Raw genomic sequence first — 24,094 nt, 5'->3', positions numbered from 1 at the left:
CAGGATGGAAAGGTGATTTCCTCCGGTGTCCCACACTGGCTTTTCACCCCCACCGTGCTGGAGACATCATTGGGGGGGGGGGGGGCATGGCTTTTTGCCCGATAAGGTGTCAATGGGGCCGGAAACAGCGGGAACAGCATCCTTAGGGCTTCTGTCTCTCCTCTCTCAATTCTTGGGCTGAAAGGTGGTAACAGTCCCGTTGGTCTGGAGAGAGGAGGCAGAGCAGCGTCCAAAGTTTCCCTTTTGAAAGTTTAGCGCTAGAGCTGTGGATTTACTTATTGTCCCCCTTCCAGTCATTAATTCAAATTTGATCATATTATGATCACTCTTTCCAAGCAGCCCACCACCATAACCTCTCTCATCAAATCCTGTGCTCCAGTGAGAATTAGATCTAAAATTGTTCCCTCTTTCGTTGGTTACTGATCCAATTGTTCCATAAAACTGTCATTTATTCCATCCAGGAACTTTATCTCCCTAGCATGCCCTGATATTTCACTTACCCAGTCAATATTCCTTATATTAAGATCGCATATTCCTTATATTAAGATTGCATATTCCTTATATTAAGGATTTAACGATATTACTATATTGTTATGTTCTGTTCTGTTCTTGTTTATTTTAATCTTTCGCTTCCATACTGCCTCTGGTTTATCCCCCCCATGTTCATTTTCCCCTGTTAATATGTACTTTCAATTCTTTTGTTCAACTGTAAACCGGTATGATGTCCCCACTAATACCGGTATATAAAAGTTTCTAAATAAATAAAATAAATATTGGGGTAATTGAAATCTAGTAATCAAAAAATGTGAACACAACTATCAATATTATAAATAGCCTCCATGAAGGTGTCAGCAAGCCAGTCGCTGTGTTTATAATCAAAACCAGCCGGTCTTCTCTATCATTCACCTTCACACAAATTTATTTCAAAACTACTTTTTCTTAGTTTTTCTGTATGTTTTTTTATTTAAAAAAATCCCAATCCATGAATTTTCAGCGCTCAACACGGCCGTGTTTCACACACATAGTGCTTCTTCAGGGGCATTAATCCAAGATGTTTACTCTATCTGTAAACATTACAACAAAAGATCCAATTTCAATATATATGTAGAATTAATCAAAAATAAAACAGCAATACTTAGCTTCTATGAAGGGCTATCATTTATCATCGGGAACATCGTCTCAACCGTCTTGTAATCAGAAACGGAGGAACCGAGGCTGACGAGAGCGTCGCTTTAAATATATTGTTGGTGCCGAGAACGAGATCAGGACGTCACTCTATGCAAATGAGGATATCCAAATAAACTGTTATGACATCAGGTAGATGACGGAAGAAACAAAGATGATATCTTTTCAAATACACATCTTACAGCAATAAGGTTTAACCCAAAAAAACATGTAAATCCAATTCTGTGTTCAAACCAAAAGGATTAACTGTATTTAATTTGTAAATCTAACGTTGTTCTAAACAGAGAAGATATAAACCTTGATTGCCTCCCCGCCAATGTTGAACTACCTGATCAATAACACAAAATGTTAAATCGTCAAAAGAATGTTCATGTTGTCTACAATGGGTTACCAAGGGCTCTTCCATATGACCAGTTCTTATATTTGATCGATGTTCAATCATTCTCGTTTTTAACATCCGCTTGTTTTACCTATTTATATCAAATTGCAAGGACATTTAATTAGATATATCACCATGGTAGAATTGCATATGGTATGATGTTTGAGATAAATTTTAAAACCAGATGGTAATTGTAAAAATTCTTCAATGTTCATGGAATTTGCACATACTGAACATCATTGACAAGGTCTATGAGAACCAGAATGTTCAGTAGTAATGGCTAATGGAGAGGAAAAATCTGAATGTACCAATCGATCACGCAAATTTGTCGCCCGAGAGAAAGTAATCCATGGGTAAGAATGGAAAACTTCATGTGTCTGCAAAACATGCCAATATTGTTATGGAGTCTCAATTTATTCGATCCTTGGGCCGACCTGCAAGAGACTGGGAAAGGTATTCAATGTCTCTGGCACACAGCAGGCCGGGAGGCAGATGTTCAGGCAGGATGTAGAGGTGCACTTCACCCTGGAAGCTGGTGCTCCCCCGGGAGGAGCCCGTAGGAGCCCAGCCGCTTGGAATTAGGGGAGGCTTCACCCTTGGAAGCCGAAGCCCCCCCGGGAGGAGCCCATAGGAGCCTGGCCGCTGGGACTTAGGCGGGTTGATGATCTTGAGACTGGAGCGGGCAGGCTGATGAGCAGGACTGAGAACTGGAACCAGAGTAGAACAGTAGATAGGAACTGTAGCGAGGCACGGATACTGGAACCAGGCAGGAACTGTAGCAGGACTCAGGTACTGGAAGCAGGCAGGAACTGTAGCAGGACTCCGGAACTGGAACCAGGCAGGAACTGTGGCAGGCAAGCAGGAACCAACAGGTACTGTAGCAGGCAAGCAGGAACCAAGCAGGTACTGTAGCTGGCAAGCAGGAACCAAGCAGGTACTATAGCAGGCAAGCAGGAGCCAGGCAAGTACTGTAGCAGGCAAGCAGGAACAGAGCGAGTTCCAAAGGCAGCTCACTCCGGGGCACGGAGCAACAGGGAACTGGTTGGTAAGCCCGTTGCAAGGCAAAGACTGAGAGTCCGTGGCTGGCTTATCAAGGCCGCGGCATCTGACATCAGGAACTGGGCAGAGTCACCACTGGCGGGAAACGGCCTAGAAAAGTGCCCAAGTGGCACGCGTGCGTGCCTAGAGGCAGGGCGTCGATGGGAGGTTTCCCGGCAGCGCAGCCCTCGTGGGGAAGCCTCCGAACAGGCCGCGAACTAGGCCAACAGAAGCAGGAACAGGTCCAGGAACACGGAGGTAAGGGTCTGGTTGCGGTGCTTGCGGCCAGAACCGTAACAGTACCACCCCTCTTACGCCCCCTCTTAGCAGGTCCAGGTTTACTTGGGTGATCCAGATGGAACTGCGTAATAAGTCCTTGTCGAGGATGTTACGGGCAGGTTCCCACGAATTATCCTCGGGTCCGCAACCCTCCCAGGCAAGCAAATACTCCCAGCGTCGTTGATGGAACCGAACATCCAAGATCTCACGTACTTGATACGTAATATCGTCTGGTACTGAAGGATCCGATGGTTCAGGAGCCCGGGAGTGGTATCTAGACAAAACAAGAGGCTTCAGCAATGACACATGGAACACGTCATGTATGCGCATGGAGGAGGGTAGGCGTAGTCAGTACGAGACTGCTCCCACTCGTTCGGCGACTCAGAAAGGCCCACAGAATCTCGGGGCTAGTCTTCAAGACGGGATTCGTAGCTGTAGATTTTTAGTACTAAGCCAGACACGGTCTCCTGGAAGGAAGATAGGTGCTGGCTGACGATGCCTATCTGCCCATTTCTTGACTGACTGGGCGGCTTTACGGAGCTTTCCCTGGATAGAGGTCCATAAGGAAAGAAGCTGGCGGGCTGAAAGTTGCACTGCCGGGAGTGCACTAGGTTCAGGCGAAGGCAAAGGCGGTCAAAGTTACTTACCATAGACAGCGAGGAAAGGTGAACTTCCAGTAGCGGCATGCGTATGGCTATTGTACGAGAACTCCGCCCACGGGAGTAACTTGGCCCAATTATCTTGTCATTCATTCACGAACGAATGGAGAAAGGTCTTTAAGGTTTGGTTAGTCCGTTCTGTTTGCCCATTACTCTGGGGATGGAATGCAGACGAAAGACTAAGTTGCACACTGAAGCGTTTGCAAAGTGCTTTCCAATATCAAGCAGTAAACTGTGGCCCTCGATCTGAGACTATATCCTGTGGAAGACCGTGAAGTCTAAAGATATGTTGAGTGAAGAGATTAGCTAAGTCAGGTGCAGAAGGCAACTTTGGCAAGGGGACAAAGTGCGCCATCTTGGAGAATCAGTCTACGGTCACCCAAATGACCAAATTACCTCCTGAGACGGGAAGGTCCACGACAAAGTCGGTGGAGATGTGTGTCCAAGGCTCCACCGGGATGGGTAATGGTTGTAACAAGCCCCTGGGCCTCCCGATGAGCGGCTTCTGTACGGCGCAGGTAGGGCAAGAGCCCACAAAGGCTTGGATGTCCTGCCTCACCATTGGCCACCAGTAGAATCAGTTCAACAGGTCTAAGGTCCCTTTACAGCCAGAATGGCCCCTGGTGAGGGTTTCATGGGCCCAAGTGAGGACTGCTCTCCGGGAGCGATGAGGCAATACGGTCTTTCCTTGGGAGGACACCAAGGTTGCTGCGAGGCTCACTTTCACGGGATCCAAGATGTACTGGGGAGTGTCAGAAGTTTCTTCAACCTCAGAGGAGTGCGAGAGCGCGCCGGCATGAACGTTCTTAGAGCCGGGTCGGTAGCATACGGTAAAGTTAAACCAATCAAAAAACAGCGACCACCGGGCTTGCCATGGGTTCAGGCGCTGGGCTTGCTTTAAGAATGCTAAGTTTTTGTGGTCGGTGTAAATCATAACCGGATGGTTGGCCCCCTCCAACCACTGTCTCCATTCCTCCAGGGCAAGTTTCATGGCTAGTAACTCTTTATCGCCAATACAGTAGTTGCTTTCTGCCGGCGAGAATTTCTTCGAGAAATATGAACAGGGTAGCAATTGTCCAGAATCGGAGTACTGGCTCAGCACGGTCCCCATGGCCACATTGGAGGCATCGACTTCCACCACGAAGGGCCAACTAGGGTCAGAATGACGAAGGCAGGTGTCCAACAAGAACGCTTCCTTGAGGACCTCGAAGGCTTGGCAAGTGGAAACAGGCGAATCCACCACGTTGGCTCCCTTTCGAGTGAGGGCAGTCAACGGAGCCACAATACGGGAATAGTTGGGAATAAAGTGACGGTAGAAATTGGAAAAGCCGAGGAAGCGTTCCAACGCTTTGAGACCCCTCGGCCGGGGCCAGTTCTTAATTGCCGCCACTTTCTCAGGATCCATTTGGAAGCCTGTTGCAGAGATTATGTAGCCCAGGAACGGCAGGGACGTCTTCTCGAAACTACATTTCTCAAGTTTCACGTACAGACTATGCTCCCTAAGTATTTGGAGCACTTGACGGACATGCTGACGGTGTGAAGGCAGGTCCTGGGAGTAGATTAGCACATCGTCGAGGTAGACAATTACGCAGGTGTTCAGAAGGTCCCGTAACACCTCATTCATAAGGTGCTGGAACACCGCCGGAGCATTACATAAGCCGAAAGGCATCACAAGATATTCATAATGCCCATCTCTGGTATTAAAAGCGGTTTTCCACTCGTCTCCGGGACGAATTCTGACTAAGTTGTAAGCACCTCGTAGGTCCAACTTTGTAAAAATCTTCGCTCCCTGGAGCTTATCGAGGAGCTCCAGGATTAGTGGGAGTGGGTAACGATCCTGCTTGCTAATAGAATTTAGGCCTCGATAGTCTATACACAGTCTCAGCGAGCCGTCCTTCTTGCTGACAAAGAAGAAGCCTGCCCCTGCAGGCGACTTGGATGGGTGAATAAACCCCTTGGCCAGATTCTCTGAAATATACTCAGACATGGCCCGGGTTTCAGGCAATGACAAGGGATATACCCTTCCTCGAGGGGGCATAGTTCCAGGTAGCATGTCTATAGCGCAGTCATACGGGCGATGCTGCGGAAGGATCTCCGCCTTGGACTTGGAAAAAACATCCATGAAGTCCTCATAAGGTGCCGTAGGACCTTGGGCAGAGTGCATCAACGGAAGTCCAGGAGCCTTAGGCACCTTCATACAGTTGGCTAGACAGAAAGGGCTCCACTTGACAATCTGTAGAGTATCCCACTGAATCGTGGGCGAGTGCTTCCGTAACCACAGCAACCCTAGCACCACAGGGTGGATAGCCTTATCCAACACTAGGAAGGCTATCTCCTCCGAATGGATCACCCCGGTGCGGACAGTAATGGGTGTCGTGGACATCAGGATAGGTCCTGGAAGGAGCGTCCCCTGGATGGAGGTAATTCGTAACGGGACCTCCCGTCTATGCGTAGGGATTCGCAACTGGGAGACTAAGACCTGCAGGATGAAATTTCCCCCGGCTCCAGAATCCAGGAACGCGATCGTCTCGATGGATCCTCTAGGGTAACAGGCACGGTACATTGAGGAGCTGTAGCTGTTACGGCTATGGCTGCTGTGCAACCGCCTCACCACCAGGGGTCCCTCTAGAGCTGGATCTCCTGACAGGCCCAGTCCATCTCCCTTCTCCTCTCTATGTTCTGGGCTGTCCCTTATAACCCTGCCTGACAGTTCCCTCAGTGCTTCGGCATCGAGCTCGCCTGGGCTCCCTGCTCTAGCCTTCCTTGCTTGCTGTGCATTTGGTCCCTGGACCTTCCCTTGCCTTGCGCGGCCTTCGGGCCTTATTCCTTGCCTTGCGCGGCCTTCGGGCCTTATTCCTTGCTTTGCCTTGCCTTGCCTTGCCTTGCGCGGCCTTCGGGCCTTATTCCTTGCTTTGCCTTGTCTTGCGCGGCCTTCGGGCCTTATTCCTTGCCTTGCCTTGCCTTGCCTTGCCTTGCGCGGCCTTCGGGCCTTATTCCTTGCCTTGCCTTGCGCGGCCTTCGGGCCTTATTCCTTGCCTTGTCTTGCCTTGCCTTGTGTGGCCTACGGGCCTTCTGTGTGTGTGTGGCCTACGGGCCTTCTGACCTGCCTTGCCCTGCTTACGGTGTGTGGCCTACGGGCCTTCTGTGTGTGTGTGTGGCCTACGGGCCTTCTCTGCCTTGCCCTGCTTACGGTGTGTGGCCTATGGGCCTTCTGTGTGTGTGTGGCCTACGGGCCTTCTGACCTGCCTTGCCCTGCTTACGGTGTGTGGCCTACGGGCCTTCTGTGTGTGTGTGGCCTACGGGCCTTCTCTGCCTTGCCTTGCTTACGGTGTGTGGCCTACGGGCCTTCTGTGTGTGTGGCCTACGGGCCTTCTGACCTGCCTTGCCCTGCTTACGGTGTGTGGCCTACGGGCCTTCTGTGTGTGTGTGGCCTACGGGCCTTCTGACCTGCCTTGCCCTGACCCAGCCTGAACCCAGACACTGCTACTTGCCGCCTGCCCTGACCCAGCCTAGACCCAGACACTGCTACTTGCCGCCTGCCCTGACCCAGCCTAGACCCAGACACTGCTACTTGCCGCCTGCCCTGACCCAGCCTGGAACCAGACACTGTTTCTAGCCATTCCTGTCTCTCTCCACCTGGAGCCACCCTGCTGGGTGGTGTTCACGACTCCTGACTGGAGCCCAAGCGTAACAGTATGCCGAAGCCACCAAATTTCCAGGGGAAGAGATAGGTGTGTGCTAAACCGGTGAGTCAACTTTTTCACTATTACAAGATGCCTCCTTCTTCAAAGTTTTATACCTGCAATTCCTGTCAGACCTTGAATTACCCAAGCTATCAGAACTGCCTAGCCTGTCAACTTGCTGGTCAGGAACACTGGACATGCAGTAACTGCAATAAGAGAAATGTCTCTGTCTACCAAGAGTGTTTAAACTGTTCTACTCCAAAGCCAGGATGGTGGAAATGTTCATGTATTCCCAGCCTATTACCACCAGGCAAACCGTGCCCCTGTTGTTCAGCTACAGGACCAGCTGCTTCATTAGGGAGAACAGTCAGCTCTACTACCGTGCGTTCAGCTTCTGGTCCAGTTAACAACATTATTTCATGTAACAGTTTATGGATTAAGCATTCTAGCACTTCATCTCTGGACACTTTGGAAAAAACTTGCTCTGAAAATCTCAGAACTCACCGGGTTAAGAAGCCTTCGATAACTTCCACGCTAGAGCACCAGAAACAGAAGCAGAGGGAAGTAATTAACTCTAGCAGGGCTCTGCTTCCCACAGCTGCCAAGTGGATACTAACGAGCACCTTCCCTAGACGTCCTAGAACTGCCTGTGCCTTCTCTAAACTGTTCCTCCAGAAACAAAATCAGGAGCGTCAGACTTTGGCTCGAGGTATCAAGACCACGGCAGTACAATCTGTGTCTTCCATGCACACTACTTCTAACCTTGCTACTCTGCCATCTGAACCTGCTGCACAACCCCAAGAAGAGTCTGGGTCTGCTGTTTCGCCCCAAGAGGGGTCCGAGTCTCCTGCACTACCCCGAGAAGAGCCTGAGTCTGCTGAACCGGTCCTGCTGTCATCCCCGGAGAGGTTCGAACCAGCCCTGCTGCCGCCCCTGGAGGGGCTCGAACCGGTCCTGCTGCCGCCCCTGGAGGGGTCCGAACCGGTCCTACTGACAGACTTTCTGACTCAGCCATCTGAGCCTGCTGAACCGGCCCTGCTGCCGTCCTCGGAGGGGTCCGAACCGGCCCTGCTGCCGTCCTCGGAGGGGTCCGCACCGGTCCTGCTGACAGACTTTTTGACGCAGCCATCTGAGCCTGCTGATCCGGTCCTGCTGCCGCCCCTGGAGGGGCTCGAACCGGTCCAGCTGCCGCCCCTGGAGGGGTCCATACCGGTCCAGCTGCCTCCCCGAGAGGGGTCCATACCGGTCCAGCTGCCTCCCCGAGAGGGGTTCGAACCGGTCCTGCTGCCACCCCTGGAGGGGTCCGAACCGGTCCTACTGACAGACTTTCTGACTCAGTCATCTGAGCCTGCTGATCCGGTCCTGCTGCCGCCCCTGGAGGGGCTCGAACCGGTCCTGCTGCCGCCCCTGGAGGGGCTCGAACCGGTCCTGCTGCCACCCCTGGAGGGGTCCGAACCGGTCCTACTGACAGACTTTCTGACTCAGCCATCTGAGCCTGCTGAACCGGCCCTGCTGCCGTCCTCGGAGGGGTCCAAACCGGCCCTGCTGCCGTCCTCGGAGGGGTCCGCACCGGTCCTGCTGACAGACTTTCTGACTCAGCCATCTGAGCCTGCCAAGCCGGTCCTGCTGCCGTCCTCGGAGGGGTCCGAGCCGGTCCTGCTGCCGCCCCCGGAAGGGCTCGAGCCGGCCCTGCTGCCGTCCCCGGAGGGGTCCATACCGGCCCTGCTGCCGCCCCCGGAGGGGTCCGAACTGGGCCTGCCAACAGACTTTGTTACTCAACTATCTGAGCCTGCTGTACCGGTCCAGCTGCCGCCCCTGGAGGGGTCCGTACCGGTCCAGCTGCCTCCCCGAGAGGAGTCCGTACCGGTTCTGCTGCTGCCCCTGGAGGGGTCCGTACCGGTCCTGCTGCTGCCCCCAGAGGGGTCCGAACCGGGCCTGCCAACTGACTTTGTTACTCAACTATCTGAGCCTGCTGTACTGGTCCAGCTGCCGCCCTTGGAGGGGTCTGTACCGGTCCTGATGCTGACCTTGGAAGGGTCCGGACCGGCCCTACTGTCGCCTCAAGAAGGGTTACGGACTGTTTCTCTGCCCCAGGTGGGGTTTGTGTTCCCCTTGTCACCCCAGGAGGGGTTATGGAAATCTGCACCGCCTCTGCTACCCCAGGAGGGGTCTAACCCTGCCGCCTTATCACCCCAGGTGGGGGTATGGACTGCCTTACTGCCTCGGGAAGGAGTTGAACCTGCCGCATCACCCCCGGAGTGGTCTCACGTTATTATTGATTACCTCCTGCACAGATGGGATCCAGGAGGAGGGGGAGGCCTTGAGGGGGGGGTACTGTTATGGCTATGGCTGCTGTGCAACCGCCTCACCACCAGGGGTCCCTCTAGAGCTGGATCTCCTGACAGGCCCAGTCCATCTCCCTTCTCCTCTCTATGTTCTGGGCTGTCCCTTATAACCCTGCCTGACAGTTCCCTCAGTGCTTCGGCATCGAGCTCGCCTGGGCTCCCTGCTCTAGCCTTCCTTGCTTGCTGTGCATTTGGTCCCTGGACCTTCCCTTGCCTTGCGCGGCCTTCGGGCCTTATTCCTTGCCTTGCCTTGCGCGGCCTTCGGGCCTTATTCCTTGCTTTGCCTTGCCTTGCCTTGCCTTGCGCGGCCTTCGGGCCTTATTCCTTGCTTTGCCTTGCCTTGCCTTGCGCGGCCTTCGGGCCTTATTCCTTGCCTTGCCTTGCCTTGCCTTGCCTTGCGCGGCCTTCGGGCCTTATTCCTTGCCTTGCCTTGCGCGGCCTTCGGGCCTTATTCCTTGCCTTGTCTTGCCTTGCCTTGTGTGGCCTATGGGCCTTCTGTGTGTGTGTGGCCTACGGGCCTTCTGACCTGCCTTGCCCTGCTTACGGTGTGTGGCCTACGGGCCTTCTGTGTGTGTGTGTGGCCTACGGGCCTTCTCTGCCTTGCCCTGCTTACGGTGTGTGGCCTATGGGCCTTCTGTGTGTGTGTGGCCTACAGGCCTTCTGACCTGCCTTGCCCTGCTTATGGTGTGTGGCCTACGGGCCTTCTGTGTGTGTGTGGCCTACGGGCCTTCTGACCTGCCTTGCCCTGACCCAGCCTGAACCCAGACACTGCTACTTGCCGCCTGCCCTGACCCAGCCTAGACCCAGACACTGCTACTTGCCGCCTGCCCTGACCCAGCCTGGACCCAGACACTGCTACTTGCTGCCTGCCCTGACCCAGCCTGGAACCAGACACTGTTTCTAGCCATTCCTGTCTCTCTCCACCTGGAGCCACCCTGCTGGGTGGTGTTCACGACTCCTGACCAGAGCCCAAGCGTAACAGTAGCACAGCCTAGGAGGAGCTCCTCCCGACCTCCTAGGCTTTGGCGTTTTCCGCACGCTCCTGGCAGCGTGCCAAGAAATGGCCCTTCTGGCCACAATACAAGCACAAATTCAACGAACGGCGATGTTGCCTCTCTTCAGCAGAGAGCGGGGTCCGTCCCAGCTGCATGGGTTCACAGGTGGGAGCTTCTGGACGAGAAGTCTTAGGAGAAGACGCGGATCTCGCCGACACAGAAGCAGGACTGTGGCGGGAGGAGTGCTGTTCCTTGGCCTGTTGTTGTAGGTCAATGCGGGCAGCCATCTCTATCAAGGCGAGGTCCTCCAGCAGATCTCGGGCAGCAGTTTCATCCTTTATGCGTCCGGAAAGGCCCTCCAAGAAGATGACCTTAAGACTACCATCCTGCCAACCTACTTCTTGGGCTAAAATCTGGAATTCCATAGCATAATCTGCCAAGGAGCGAGCCCCCTGATGGAGCTGTAGCAGTTCAGATGTAGCTGTAGCTACTCGGGCTGGCTCATCAAAAGCCTGTCGGAAGTTCAAGACAAATTGTTGTAGGTCCAATAGCGAGGGATCATTGTGTTCCCAAAGGGGAGAGGCCCATATTAAGGCTTTCCCGTCAAGCAGGGACAGGATATAGGCTACTTTCACCTCATCCGAGGGGAACTGCCGAGGCAACAAGGAGAACTGTATGAAACATTGGTTCAGAAAGCCACGGCAGGTCCTTAAATCTCCAGCGTAACGAGAGGGTGCCGGCAGCTGAGTCACCGAAGAGTCTTGACCCTCGGGTGCTGGTTCTGAGGTGGACGGGGCCCTGGCATCCAATCAGGCTGATAATTCCCCTACCGAACCAGTAAGCACCTTGAGGTACTGTTGTTGATACTGCAGCTGCTGGGCCAACTCTGGCAGGTCCAAGGGGACAGGCGCATCCGCCGAGTCCATGGCCTTGCAATCTGTTATGGAGTCTCAATTTAGTGGACCCTTGGGCCGACCTGCAAGAGACTGGGAAAGGTATTCAATGTCTCTGGCACAACGCAGGCCGGGAGGCAGATGTTCAGGCAGGACGTAGAGGTGCTCTTCACCCTGGAAGCTGAAGCCCCCCGGGTGGAGCCTGTAGGAGTCCGGCCGCTGGGACTTAGGCGGGTTGATGATCTTGAGACTGGAGCAGGCAGGCTGATGAGGAGGACTGAGAACTGGAACCAGAGTAGAACAGTAGACAGGAACTGTAGCGAGGCACGGATACTGGAACCAGGCAGGAACTGTAGCAAGACTCGGGTACTGGAACCAGGCAGGAACTGTAGCAGGACTCGGCAACTGGAACCAGGCAGGAACTGTGGCAGGCAAGCAGGTACTGTAGCAGGCAAGCAGGAACCAAGCAGGTACTGTAGCAGGCAAGCAGGAATAAAGTGAATTCCAAAGGCAGCTCACTCCGGGGCACGGAGCAACAGGGAACCGGTTGGTAAGCCCGTTGCAAGGCAAAGACTGAGTGTCCGCGGCCGGCTTATCAAGGCCGCGGCGTCTGACGTCAGGAACTGGGCGGAGTCACCACAGGTGGGAAACGGCCTAGAAAAGTGCCCAAGTGGCACGCGCACGCCTAAAGGCAGGGCATCCATGGGAGGCTTCCCGGCGGCGCGGCCCTCGGGGGACGCCACCGAACAGACTGCAAACTAGGCCAACAGAAGCGGGAACAGGTCCAGGAACACGGAGGTAAGGGTCTGGTTGCGGCGCTCGCGGCCAGAACCGTAACAAATATTTGAAAATAGCATGTTTAATAATTTTAGCTTCAGGAGAAAATGGTGAAATGCAGGTCGGAGTCGCTGATTCTTCTTTTGGCTGGGTTGTAATTAGCCATTCTCGGTGAGAAAACTTTGCATGTAGATAAGCTTTTCTAATACATTTCTTTGGGTAGCCTCGTTGCAGAAACCTCGCAGACAAAGTCTTAGATTGTACTTCGAAATCAGCATAATCTTTGAAGACGTATAAATTGGCTCACTGGAAGGTTCATCTTTAAAGCACGTGGATGTGCACTTTGAAATGTAGATAAGTATTTGAACATACTAATTTTCTATAGATCGAAGTTGAAAAACCACCATCAATGAGTTCAATTTTAATGTCCAAAAAAGAAATGTATTTATCTTGAATTTCTGCGGTAAAATGCAGATTTGAATCACAAGAATTCAGCCAATCCAAAAAGATTTGAAATTCTTCAAATGATCCTCGCCACAAAACAAAAACATCATCGATGAACCTCTTCCAGACGATCAGCTGATGTACAAACCTAGGTTCAGTAAGCCAATTTTCTTCAAATTTCTGCATATATAAATTGGCTAAATCAGGGGCTATGGTTGCCCCCATAGCAGTCCCACAGATTTGTTGAAAAAAGAGTGAATTGAAAGCAAAAAAATTCTTTTTTAATGCTATCTCTAGAAAAGCTTATCTACGTGCAAAGTTTTCTCACCGAGAATGGCTATTTACAACCCAGCCAAAAGAAGAATCAGCGACTCCGACCTGCATTTTACCATTTTCTCCTGAAGCTAAAATTATTAAACACGCTATTTTCAAATATTGGCATGTTTTGCAGACACATGAAGTTTTTCATTCTTACCCACGGATTACTTTCTCTCGGGTGACAAATTTGCATGATCGATTGGTACATTCAGATTTTTCCCCTCCATTAGCCATTACTACTGAACATTCTGGTTCTCATAGACCTTGTCAATGATGTTCAGTGTGTGCAAATTCCATGAACATTAAAGAATTTTTACAATTACCATCTGGTTTTAAAATTTATCTCAAACATCATACCACATGCAATTCTACCATGGTGATATATCTAATTAAATGTCCTTGCAATTTGATATAAATAGGTAAAACAAGCGGATGTTAAAAACGAGAATGATTGAACATCGATCAAATATAAGAACTGGTCATATGGAAGAGCCCTTGGTAACCCATTGTAGACAACATGAACATTCTTTTGACGATTTAACATTTTGTGTTATTGAGCAGGTAGTTCCTCATTGGCGGGAAGGCAATCAAGGTTTATATCTTCTCCGTGTAGAACAACATCATCGGGCTGGGACGCTTCCCAGCATAAAAACCAGGGGCCTGTGGAGAAAATCCTGGGAGTGCAGCCTGGAGAGAGCCTCACTTGTGAGGAACTTTGACCGGTGGGACTACAGAGGTTTTACAACATCACCCGTACAACGAGTGCTCAGCACGCCCCCTGTGACGTCATCGGGCTGGGACGCTTCCCAGCATAAAAACTAGAGGCCTGCACTCTTTGTTGAGAAAAGCCCAAATTGCCTACACATGGGCAGGAAAAGAAAAATAAAGGTTTTTCCTTTGACACCATCTACTCCAATGGTAAGGGGTCCTATGGATTTTCATATTTCTCGTTCAGTAAATATTAATTTACAAAACCCCAATCCGGAAGTTTCTTTTTCATCGGGTTCTATAAGGAGTCCTGGTCAGCATTCGTCACCACTAACTTAGAACTTGGAACAAATAATAGAACAGAAAATCCGAATGAATTGGTGGTTATAGAATCTTTTACAGATAACATTATTGATTCAGAAGGTGTAGCTGCAAGTGGGAGGGTAGAAACTCAGGTACAAGCAACTACTGTTGGGGAAGATAATATTAATATGGATGTACCTGATTTGAAAAATGTTACTTTAATAGATGTGTGGAGATCTGTAAAACGTATGGAGAAATTATTAGGCCAGGCAATGACTCAATACTGAGACAAAGAATAAATTACAGGAACATTCAGACCATTTGGATAAGTTAGAGACTCAGAGTGTGGTAAATGAACAACAGTTTTCTAATATAAAATTGGTAAGTACTTCATTTATAAAGGATAGTTTGGTGGTACAGAGACAGATTGAGAATCTTGAGAATGGGATGAGAATGAAAAACCTCCGTCTTTTAAATTTCCCAATTACAAGGTTGCTATCAGCAAATGAATTATTTCGAAAGTACTTAAATGAGATATTACAAATTTCCTCTAGTAAAGATATGTTAATCTCAAAAAAATTTTATATCCCTCGAACCCGAGTTAATAATATGGAACAAGGGCAGGATTTTGATGTAGTGCAGGAATGTAGTCCTAATTTAACATCTTTCTTGGAAGCATATCTTGATGAAATTCCTACGAGGGCTACTCTTTTGGTCACTTTTGTGTGTGAAATAGATAAAAATATGGTTCTGCAAAACTTCTTTAAGAATAAAGACTTTTTGTTCTGTGGAGGGAAAATTCAGATTTTCCCTGACGTAGCAAAAAGCACTCAGGCAAGAAGGAAACAATTTATTTCATTAAAAGATAGAGTCACTGCCTTGGGTGCATTGTACGTGCAAAACTTTCCTTGCAAGTGTTGTATAACACTCGCAAGGAATAAGTTTATATTCTATGAACCATCACACTTTGAAACGTTTCTTTTGGATAAGAATCTGATAAATAATCTTCTGACAATATTAGTTATATTTAAAAGTTATGTGGATTGATGAATAGTAGTAAAAGATATCTCCTTTGGGAAATATATGATAATATATTTAAATTTACCTGATATAGCACTCCCCGTTTGAGGACTAATAGAATTGTAACAGGAACAGTTCATTTTGATTGTTTCTTTCAAGTATATGGAATGTTACTATTTGTGTTTCCTATGTTTTTATTGGGGTAAGCATTGATAAATTCAATAAAATATAAATAAAAAAAATAATAAAGCAACATTTTTTTCTACTTTACATAAATAGACAAAACCTACTTCCCTTTCAGAACAAGTATGGCATAAGGCTCCGCAATTCCTCCTGGGGGAGAGGGAACTGGCCCCACCAGATGTCTATCCCCAGTGGTGAAGGACTGAGCAATATAGGGATCCCCAACCCCCTGCTTGTCTACTTCAGAACCAGAAGGGATGGGCCCACCAGGACCTGCCAACCTCCTGGGAAGGAATCTCCAAGAAAACTATATATTCCATTTTGGTTTTTTTTAATCTAGTTTCCAGACTTCAGGTTTTGCACTTCTACCATCTGATGGAGACAGAGAAATACTGAGGGTCTGCAGATAGCACACTTGGTTATGTTGCAGTGTCAGCAAAACTTTCTCTGTCTCTATTTGCTGGAAGGGAGGCAAAATCCAGGAGTCTGGATTGATCTGGGTACATATAGGGAACAATATAATAAACACACATGTATAAAATCAAGTATAAAGTTAACCACTTTTTTGCCTTAGGATTCTCAAAATCAAATAATACATTTAAATTTAAATTATGAATCTTTTGCTAATAGAGCCAACTCCTTCCTTTATGTTAATGATTGTGGTCATTCTTGCATGCTAATTTGAACAGCTAAGTATTTAACTCCCTCTTAAAAGTTTTAAACTCTTTCTGCCTCCTTAATTCTTCGGGTATTGTGTTCCACAGTTTCAGTCCGGCAATGGGAAAGGCCCTATCTCTAACTTCTGTCAAATGGGCATTTTGAATTGATGGAATACTTAATAAGCCTTTGTTAGCTGATCTGACATTTCTTTGAGGTATATGAAAATGTAAAGCTGCTCCTAACCAATCTGACTCATTATTATTCACATTTTTATGAATAACACTTACCATAAAACTTTGCATTGTATACGAAAGTTTATTTGTAGCCAATGTAATGACATCAAGATGGGAGTGATGTGATCATAATTTTTTCCTCCAATTAAGAGTTTTGCTGTTGCATTTTGTAACATTAGTAGAGATCTTAATGTTACAGAAGATAAGCCTAATAATAGTGCGTTACAGTAATCAAGATTTGAAAAAATCGTAGTTTGCAGAATTGTACAGAAATCATATGGGTTCAACAGAAGCTACAGTTGTTTTAATAGGCAAAGCTTATTATACCCAGTTTTAATTATTTTATTAATATGTCTCTTCATAGCTAAGTTAGTGAGATTTGAATCATAGAAACATAGAAACATAGAAATGACGGCAGAAGAAGACCAAACGTCCCATCCAGTCTGCCCAGCAAGCCACGCAGTTTATCCATTTCCCCCCCCCCCCTTTTTTCTCCCTCCCACCCGTCACTATTGGCTTCCAGCACCCTCCGGCCCCAGCTCCCTTCCACCCCTCCACCAATGCAGAGAGCAGCACCGTATCCGCATCCCAGTGAACATCCAGCTCAATCAGGGGTAGCAACCGCCGCAACAAGCAGGCCACACCCCTGCCCCATACTCTTACCCACCCCTGCTTTGTTTGTTTGTTTGTTTGTTTGTTTTTTTTGGAGATGGCAGCCCTCCATCCCTCCCCACCAAACACTGGCCACTGGCATCCCGCTCCGTGAATGCCTCTGTGGCTACTGCCGCTCCGTGCAGTGTTTTGCTGCCTGAAGGTGGAACACCAACTACTGGCCACTGGCATCCCGCTCCGTGAATGCCTCTGTGGCTACTGCCGCTCCGTTCAGTGTTTTGCTGCCTGAAGGTGGAACACCAACTACTGGCCACTGGCATCCCACTCCGTGAATGCCTCTGTGGCTACTGCCGCTCCGTGCAGTGTTTTGCTGCCTCCTCTTTATTTATGCCCACTAGACTTGATGGATCCACAGTGTTTATCCCACGTCCCTTTGAAGTCCTTCACAGTTTTAGACTTCACCACTTCCTCTGGAAGGGCATTCCAGGCATCCACCACCCTTTCCGTGAAGAAATACTTCCTGACATTGGTTCTTAGTCTTCCTCCCTGGAGCCTCAGCTCGTGACCTCTGGTTCTGCTGATTTTTTTCTGACGGAAAAGGTTTGTCGTTGTCTTTGGATCATTAAAGTTTTTCAAGTATCTGAAAGTCTGAATCATATCACCCCTGCTCCTCCTTTCCTCCAGGGTGTACATATTTAGATTCTTCAATCTCTCCTCGTATGTCATCCGATGAAGATCCTCCACCTTCCTGGTCGCCCTTCTCTGTACCGCTTCCATCTTGTCTTTGTCTCTTTGTAGATACGTTCTCCAGAACTGAACACAGTACTCCAGGTGAGGCCTCACCAAGGACCTGTACAAGGGGATAATCACTTCCCTTTTCTTACTCGATATTCCTCTCTCTATGCAGCCCAGCATTCTTCTGGCTTTTGCTATCGCCTTGTCGCATTGTTTTGCAGACTTCATATCATTAGACACTAACACCCCAAGGTCCCTCTCCTGCTCCGTGCACATCAGCCTTTCCCCCCCCATCGAATACAGTTCATTTGGATTTCCACTCCCCATATGCATGACTTGCTTCCCTGGTTCTCTAAACACTAGGTCTCTTCTTCACTCCATCTCCTTAAGCTTGGCAAAAATTAAGGGACATGAAAATCAGTTATTCCTGGGACCAAGGCACCTCTTTCAGACCTCTTGCATTCAACACTCTTCAGGAGCTTGCTCTTGAATTCTCTGTTGTAGAGAGCCCTAACTGCCTGTCCAAGCATCTGTTTCGACTTGTGTTAGTGGACTCTTGTGGGATATATATCTCTGGAGAAAAAAAGGGAGAACTGCCCACTTGACATTCTTTTGGATTTTCCATGTTCTCTTTCTGTCTAGAAGGGAGTTTTCCCCATCAATGAGGAAAAGTAGAGCTAGTCCATTCCAATTAGCACCAGGAAGAGTAGCTAAGCATCTATACCCATCATAGCCACTGCTTTCCTTCCTCTGACCTCCACCTTTATCATAGCTGTAGGGTAAGGGCAAGCATCCCCATACAGATACCTAATATTAAGCGACTGCTCAGCCCTCAGGCTGATACATTTTTAACCATTTCTTCCAACAACAATCAGGGGGCTGACCCAGTCAGTTCAATAGACCTTACCCCTATTCAAAGCACTTTCAGTTTGTGTGCCCTGAGATAGAGGTTGAAACATAGATGAAGGTATAGGTCGTAAACAGATGGTCTTGGTCCACATATTCTTTCTGTTGACACTGTTAAGCACGTGACACACTGGGTCAGGAAAAGAACCTAAGTACTTCCCCTCCATTTTCAGGGTAAAATGATAGTAAGAACTTCTGTCTCCCTCTTTTTTAAGCCAATTCAGTGGGATTCTGTTTTGAGTCTCTCTTAGCTCCATGACACCTCAATCCCACTCTTGCCTGTCCTTGAAGCCCCTTAGATAAGGGTCCACATCCAGCAATCTTGGTAGTACCTCAGTCTTATACACCTGAGTATACTATTTGTCTTCAACACTGCTTTGTCATACTGATTGACTACCTTCAGATTACCAGAGATGTTGACTGGGTCCTTTTCTAGTTCAGTGCCACCTGGTATAGATTTTATGTCAAAGAGATGTCTACTGAAAAGAACAAAGAATTTATGTATGAAAGGAAGGCAAGTCACCATTAAGCTAAATATAACTGTTTATTTTTCTTTGATCTTTCCAGGAAACAGAATAAATGTTTTTGACTTCAAGAAACAAGAATGGTTTTTTCCAGAGAATACAGTTAATTTTGATCAACTGACAATTCAATATCATGGATTTTGTGGTTATGCACTTGCAGCAAAAGATGGCCTTCTCCTGCCAGGTATGCCTAGTAACTTTAAAACATTTTTTTCAACAGACTGGCCCAATAACACCATGTTTCAGTTCCCAGACCCAGATCCTGTTCCTTGGATCAATCAGTGCTGGGATTTCTGTGGAGGGGTGCCAGTCATCACATCTAAGCAACTCCTATCAGCTAACCCAAGAGCATCCTTTTACCAGATTCTGAAAGGAGCCACTGTCAATGTTTCTCTGCAGTAGAACAATGCAGTGAACTGGATGAGGGATACCAAAGATGGCTCCAAGATGGTCAGGGATCTAGAAGACCAGAAATGAGCAATGAAAAGCTACAGGGTAGATCATAAAGATAACAATTTCAACCAGACACTCTAGGACAGTTAGGAGAATGCTGGACCACAGGTGGTAAATATTGCAAAAATACATAAATACTTGACTGTAAAACTCAGAGTCACTACTTATCCCTCTAAAATTCTAAGCTGTTCTAAGCTGTTTTATAGGAATTTTTATTTATGTATTTTTTTTTATATTTATTTATGTATTTTTTTATGTATTTATTTACTTATTTAGCAAGTTTTCTAGATCATGGTTTAGTAAAAACATTCACAACAGTTTACAATTTAAGAAAATAAATACATCTTTGGAAATAAAATATTTAAAGGTATACATAGTAATACAATAAAACAAATTTTTTCAAAACAAATGGATAATAATCAATATAAAATAGATAAGAACAGCATAAAAGAATAAGATTAGTAAAAGATCACTCAGCCATGCTGTAAGCTCTTTTAAATAACCAGGTTTTCAGAATGTTTGCATTTCAGCAGTTTTAAGGAAAAATGAAGTCTTAGACTTTCACTGTTTTACTCCATGCTCTTTTTTGTGTGTTTATCATTTGTTAGGAAATCCTGATATTGGAATCTTGAAACACAGAGATAAATATTACGTTTTCAGTTCTAAGGAATCGGCATACAGTTTTGCCAAAAACCCAGATAAATATATTGGGTTAGTTGGAGAAAAAGCTAAGAGAAATGCAGAACTAATTCAGTTGCTTGAGCTCTATCAGCAGTTTGCATCTATCATTCCATATTCACAGGTAAGCCATAGACTTCCTTTTTCCCAGTGCATGAATCAGTTCCATGCTTGACTGTTTTGTCCAATCACAATTCATGGGCGATACATCTTTATTCTCAGAATCAATTTCTTTAAACTACATATTTCTCACTCCTTCCAATTGCAGATGAGGAGGAAAAACATGCAATTACTTTTACTTATAAATTATAAAGCATGGGATGTTAACAAGTCAGATGTTTAAATTAGCTAAATATTGCATATCTTATATTCTCTGTATAGGGAGCTTTAAGCATGAGTATATTTCCTCAATAACAGAATCACACCCTGTTGGGAGGCTAGTTTTTATTTTTCCAATTAAATGGAAATTAGAAAAGCAATTTTGTTTTAGTCTTATTCAAACGTTCATAATAGCCTTCAAAACAGTATCCTGCTTGCTTTTCCATAAAAATCAATTAGCAGAAAATGTGTAAGGTGATATTTTATTGGACTAACAATACATTTTGAGCTTCATTTTAAAAACAACTTGCAGACAAAATACTCTTACACATATATGTAAGTGGCATTTTGAAAATCAGGGTCCCATCACACAAAAGTACAGGTATAAGTCTGTTTCCCACATATTTTTATCTGCATTAAAAAGAGATGTTCCAGGGGATGGAGTTCGGGTGAGATTGCAATTTATATATATTTTTAGAGATGAGACTCAGCAAGTTAGCCAGATAAACTTATCCGGGTAACTAAACCTATATATTCAATGGTGCTCATAAGTTTACATATCCCTGGCAGAATTTGATAGATGTGTACCATTTTAAGAAAACATGAGTGATCAGACAAAACACGTCTGTTATTTTTAATGTGTTTCAAATTAAACTATTTTATGCATCACAGAATAGCACAATCATTAGACACAGAATAGCACAACCATAGCAATAAAGGAAATAATAAAATGGTCCTGTTCACAAGTTTACATATCCTTAGGGCCAGATTTTGTAATCTACGCGTGGGCGTAGATTTGTGCGCACAACCTGGCGCGCACAAATCTATGCTCGATTTTATAACATGCGCTCGCAGCTGCGCGCATGTTATAAAATCCGGGGTCGGCGCACGCAAGGGGATGCCCATTTGTGCACCTTGCGCGCGCCAAGCCGTAGGGGAGCCCCGATGGCTTTCCCCATTCCCTCTGCTCCCCCCCCCCCACCTTCCCCTCCCTTCCCCTATCTAACCCGCCCCCCTGCCCTATCTAAATCCCCCCACCCACCTTTGTTTCTTTATTTACACCTGCCTCTGGGCAGGGGTAGGTTGTGCGCGCCGGCCCAACTGCTGTACCGGAGGCCTCGGTCCCATCCCCGCCCTGTCCCACCCCCGTCCCACCCACTCCCCGCCCATTTTTTCAAGCCCCGAGATATACACGCGTCCTGGGGCTTGCGCGCGTCGCTGAGCCTATGCAAAATAGGCTCGGCGCACGGAGGAGGGTTTTAAAAGGGTTACGTGTGTATATTACAAGCGTAACCCTTTTAAAATCCACCCCTTAGTTCTTAATATTGTGTATTCCCCCTTTTGCATCAATGATGGCTTGCAGTCTTTTGTGATAGTTGTGAATGAGGCCCTTTATTTTCTCATGTGGTAAAGCTGCCCATTCCTCTTGGCAAAAAGCCTCTAGATCCTGTAAATTCTTTGGTTGTTTAGCGTGAACTGCATATTTGAGTTCTCCCCAAAGTGGTTCAGTGATGTTAAGGTCAGGAGATTGTGATGGCCACTCCTGAACCTTCTCTTTCTCCTAGGACAAGCAGGATGGTAGTCCTCACATGTGGGTGACATCATCCGATGGAGCCCGGCACGGAAAACATTTATCAAAGTTTCTATAAACTTTGGCCAGCAGACTGAGCAGGCCCAGCCTGCTACTATCCGCACATCCACGCGAGGTCCCCCTTCAGTCTCTTCTTTTCTGCGGTGCAGTTGCCTCACGGTTCGTGGAGCTCCACTTTTTTCAACTTTTTTCTCAAATTCCTCCGTGTTTTTCTCTAATCCTTGTCGGGTCCTCCTTCGCGGTTGGTGCCCTCCAGGTAGGGTAGGTTTTTTTCAACTTTGCTCGATCTTGTGGTCGATTCCCGACTCTCCACCTCCTGCTGCCACTGGCCATCAACCGCATGCCGGGTCTTTTTCATGGCGTCGGCCGGTTTTTGTTGGTGCCCGCAGACCATGTCCATCACGGACCTGCATGAGGTTTGCATCCTCTGCCTGGGGGCCTCACATGATGTCCATGGATGTTGTCTGGGCGATCAGATGACACCCAAGGGGCGTCGTGCGTGCTTCCACAAAATGGAGAAACTTTTCGGATCATGGGCAGCCGTCCCCTTCTCTGACTCTCGCGGTCCCTTTCATTTCCGCCCCCAAGGATCTGGGAGAGGGAGATTGATCCTCGCTGGTCTCTCCCCTCCCCCAGACCTCAGGTCATTGACCTCCTTGGCGCCGGGGAAAGACTGGGATGAGCATCGGAAACGATCCCGGAAGCACTGGCACCACTCTTCATCCTGTCATGGTTCCAGTTCTGGAGTGCATCAGCGGCTGCTGAGCCGCCATCGAAGCAGCACCAGCCACCGGAGGCCCCATCCTCCGGTGCCCTCCGTAGCCCGAGGCATTCCCCACTGATACCGGACTGGGCGCCATGCCACCTCGGGGACCCGAGGATGAGCTGACAATGCCTCGTCCCCCTCCATCAGTCCTAACCACTCAGGAGGAGTTATACCACAGGGTGCAGTCAGCGATGCTCAGGGCACTGCAAGGCATTGAGATACCGGTGACACCGGTCCCCATGCCAGTGCCCGAGCCTCTGCCATCGATGTTGACACCCTTGCTGGAGCGCCTGGACATCCTTCTCGGTGCCCTACTGATGTAACTAGTGCCCGAGGGGCCGTCAATGCCCCACCGGCCACTGATGCCCTCCACCGGAGCTATCCCGATTCCCGGGTCCTCCGAGGAGGATGAAGCCTCCGGAACTGAGTGCCCTCGCCCACAGTTCCCCGAGCTGCTGCCAGGCCCTTCCAACTTACCATGGCCGATGACCCCCTTGATGCTGGGGTATCCATCGGTGCAGTCGGTGCCCATACGCCCCATGGAGCCCAGGGTCGATGCTCCTCACGGCCCTCGCCCTCGGCGTCCTGGCCCAAGTGAGGAATAGGGTCCTTATGACCCTTGGGGTGATGACTCCACAGACTCGCTCTCCAAGTACTCTGACAACCCACTCTTGGAGCCTTCGCCCCAGGGAGCAGCGCCGGTCACCATCTGAGGACCTGTCGTTTGCGGGGTTTGTTAGGGCTATGGCTGAGGCCATCCCCTTTCAGCTCCTTACAATGGAGGATGCGCGCCACAAGATGCTGGACGTGCTCCAGTTCATTGATGCTCCTAAAGAGATCAAGCAGTTCCAATCCACGACATTTTTAAGGAACTTCTCTGCATGTGGGAACATTCCAGTTCCGCCTCCCCAGTAAACAGAAGGCCGATGCCACCTACTTGGTGCAACAGGCCCTGGGGTTCGAAAGGAGGCAGCTACACCACCAGTCGGTGGTAGAGTAGTCCGCCCTGAAAAAGGTCCGGTGCTCCTGCACCCATGCCTCCACTCCTTCAGGACATGAGCATAGGGAACTTGACGCCATAGGGAGAAAGATCCTCCAAGGAGTCATGCTGATCACCTGCATTGCGGCTTACCAACTTTACATGACTCAATATAACCGCAATCTTTGGAAGTGAGTCCAAGATTTTGCAGAGGGCCTTCCCCAGCAGCAACAGGAAGTGCTTGCCGCCATTGCCTCACTGGGTCTGGAGCGGGAAAACACAAGGTGCGCTACACCTATGATGTTTTTGAAACAGCAGCCTGCTTAGCCGCCGTAGGCATCGGCGCCAGATGGATGGCTTGGCTCAGGGCCTTGGACCTCCGGCCAGAGGTCCAGGATAGGCTCTCCGCTCTCCCCTGTTCAGGCAAGAA

The 24,094-nt window shown here is 48.4% G+C and overlaps 1 protein-coding gene across 1 annotated transcript in view; it reads left to right on the top strand.

Moving 5' to 3' along the window:
- Nucleotides 1-24,094, top strand: part of CFAP206 (cilia and flagella associated protein 206) — a 236,876-nt gene that overhangs the window by 154,737 nt on the left and 58,045 nt on the right. Inside the window, exons 10-11 of the mRNA XM_029595447.1 lie at nucleotides 18,923-19,063; nucleotides 19,941-20,134. Of these exons, the coding sequence (XP_029451307.1) occupies nucleotides 18,923-19,063; nucleotides 19,941-20,134 (335 nt within the window). The remainder of the gene's footprint in view (nucleotides 1-18,922; nucleotides 19,064-19,940; nucleotides 20,135-24,094) is intronic.

Source organism: Rhinatrema bivittatum, chromosome 3 (genome assembly GCF_901001135.1).
Source record: "Rhinatrema bivittatum chromosome 3, aRhiBiv1.1, whole genome shotgun sequence".
NCBI classification, from domain to species: Eukaryota; Metazoa; Chordata; class Amphibia; order Gymnophiona; family Rhinatrematidae; genus Rhinatrema; species Rhinatrema bivittatum.
Note: the sequence above shows the minus strand (reverse complement) of the source record. Positions and strands in the feature narration are given on the sequence as shown.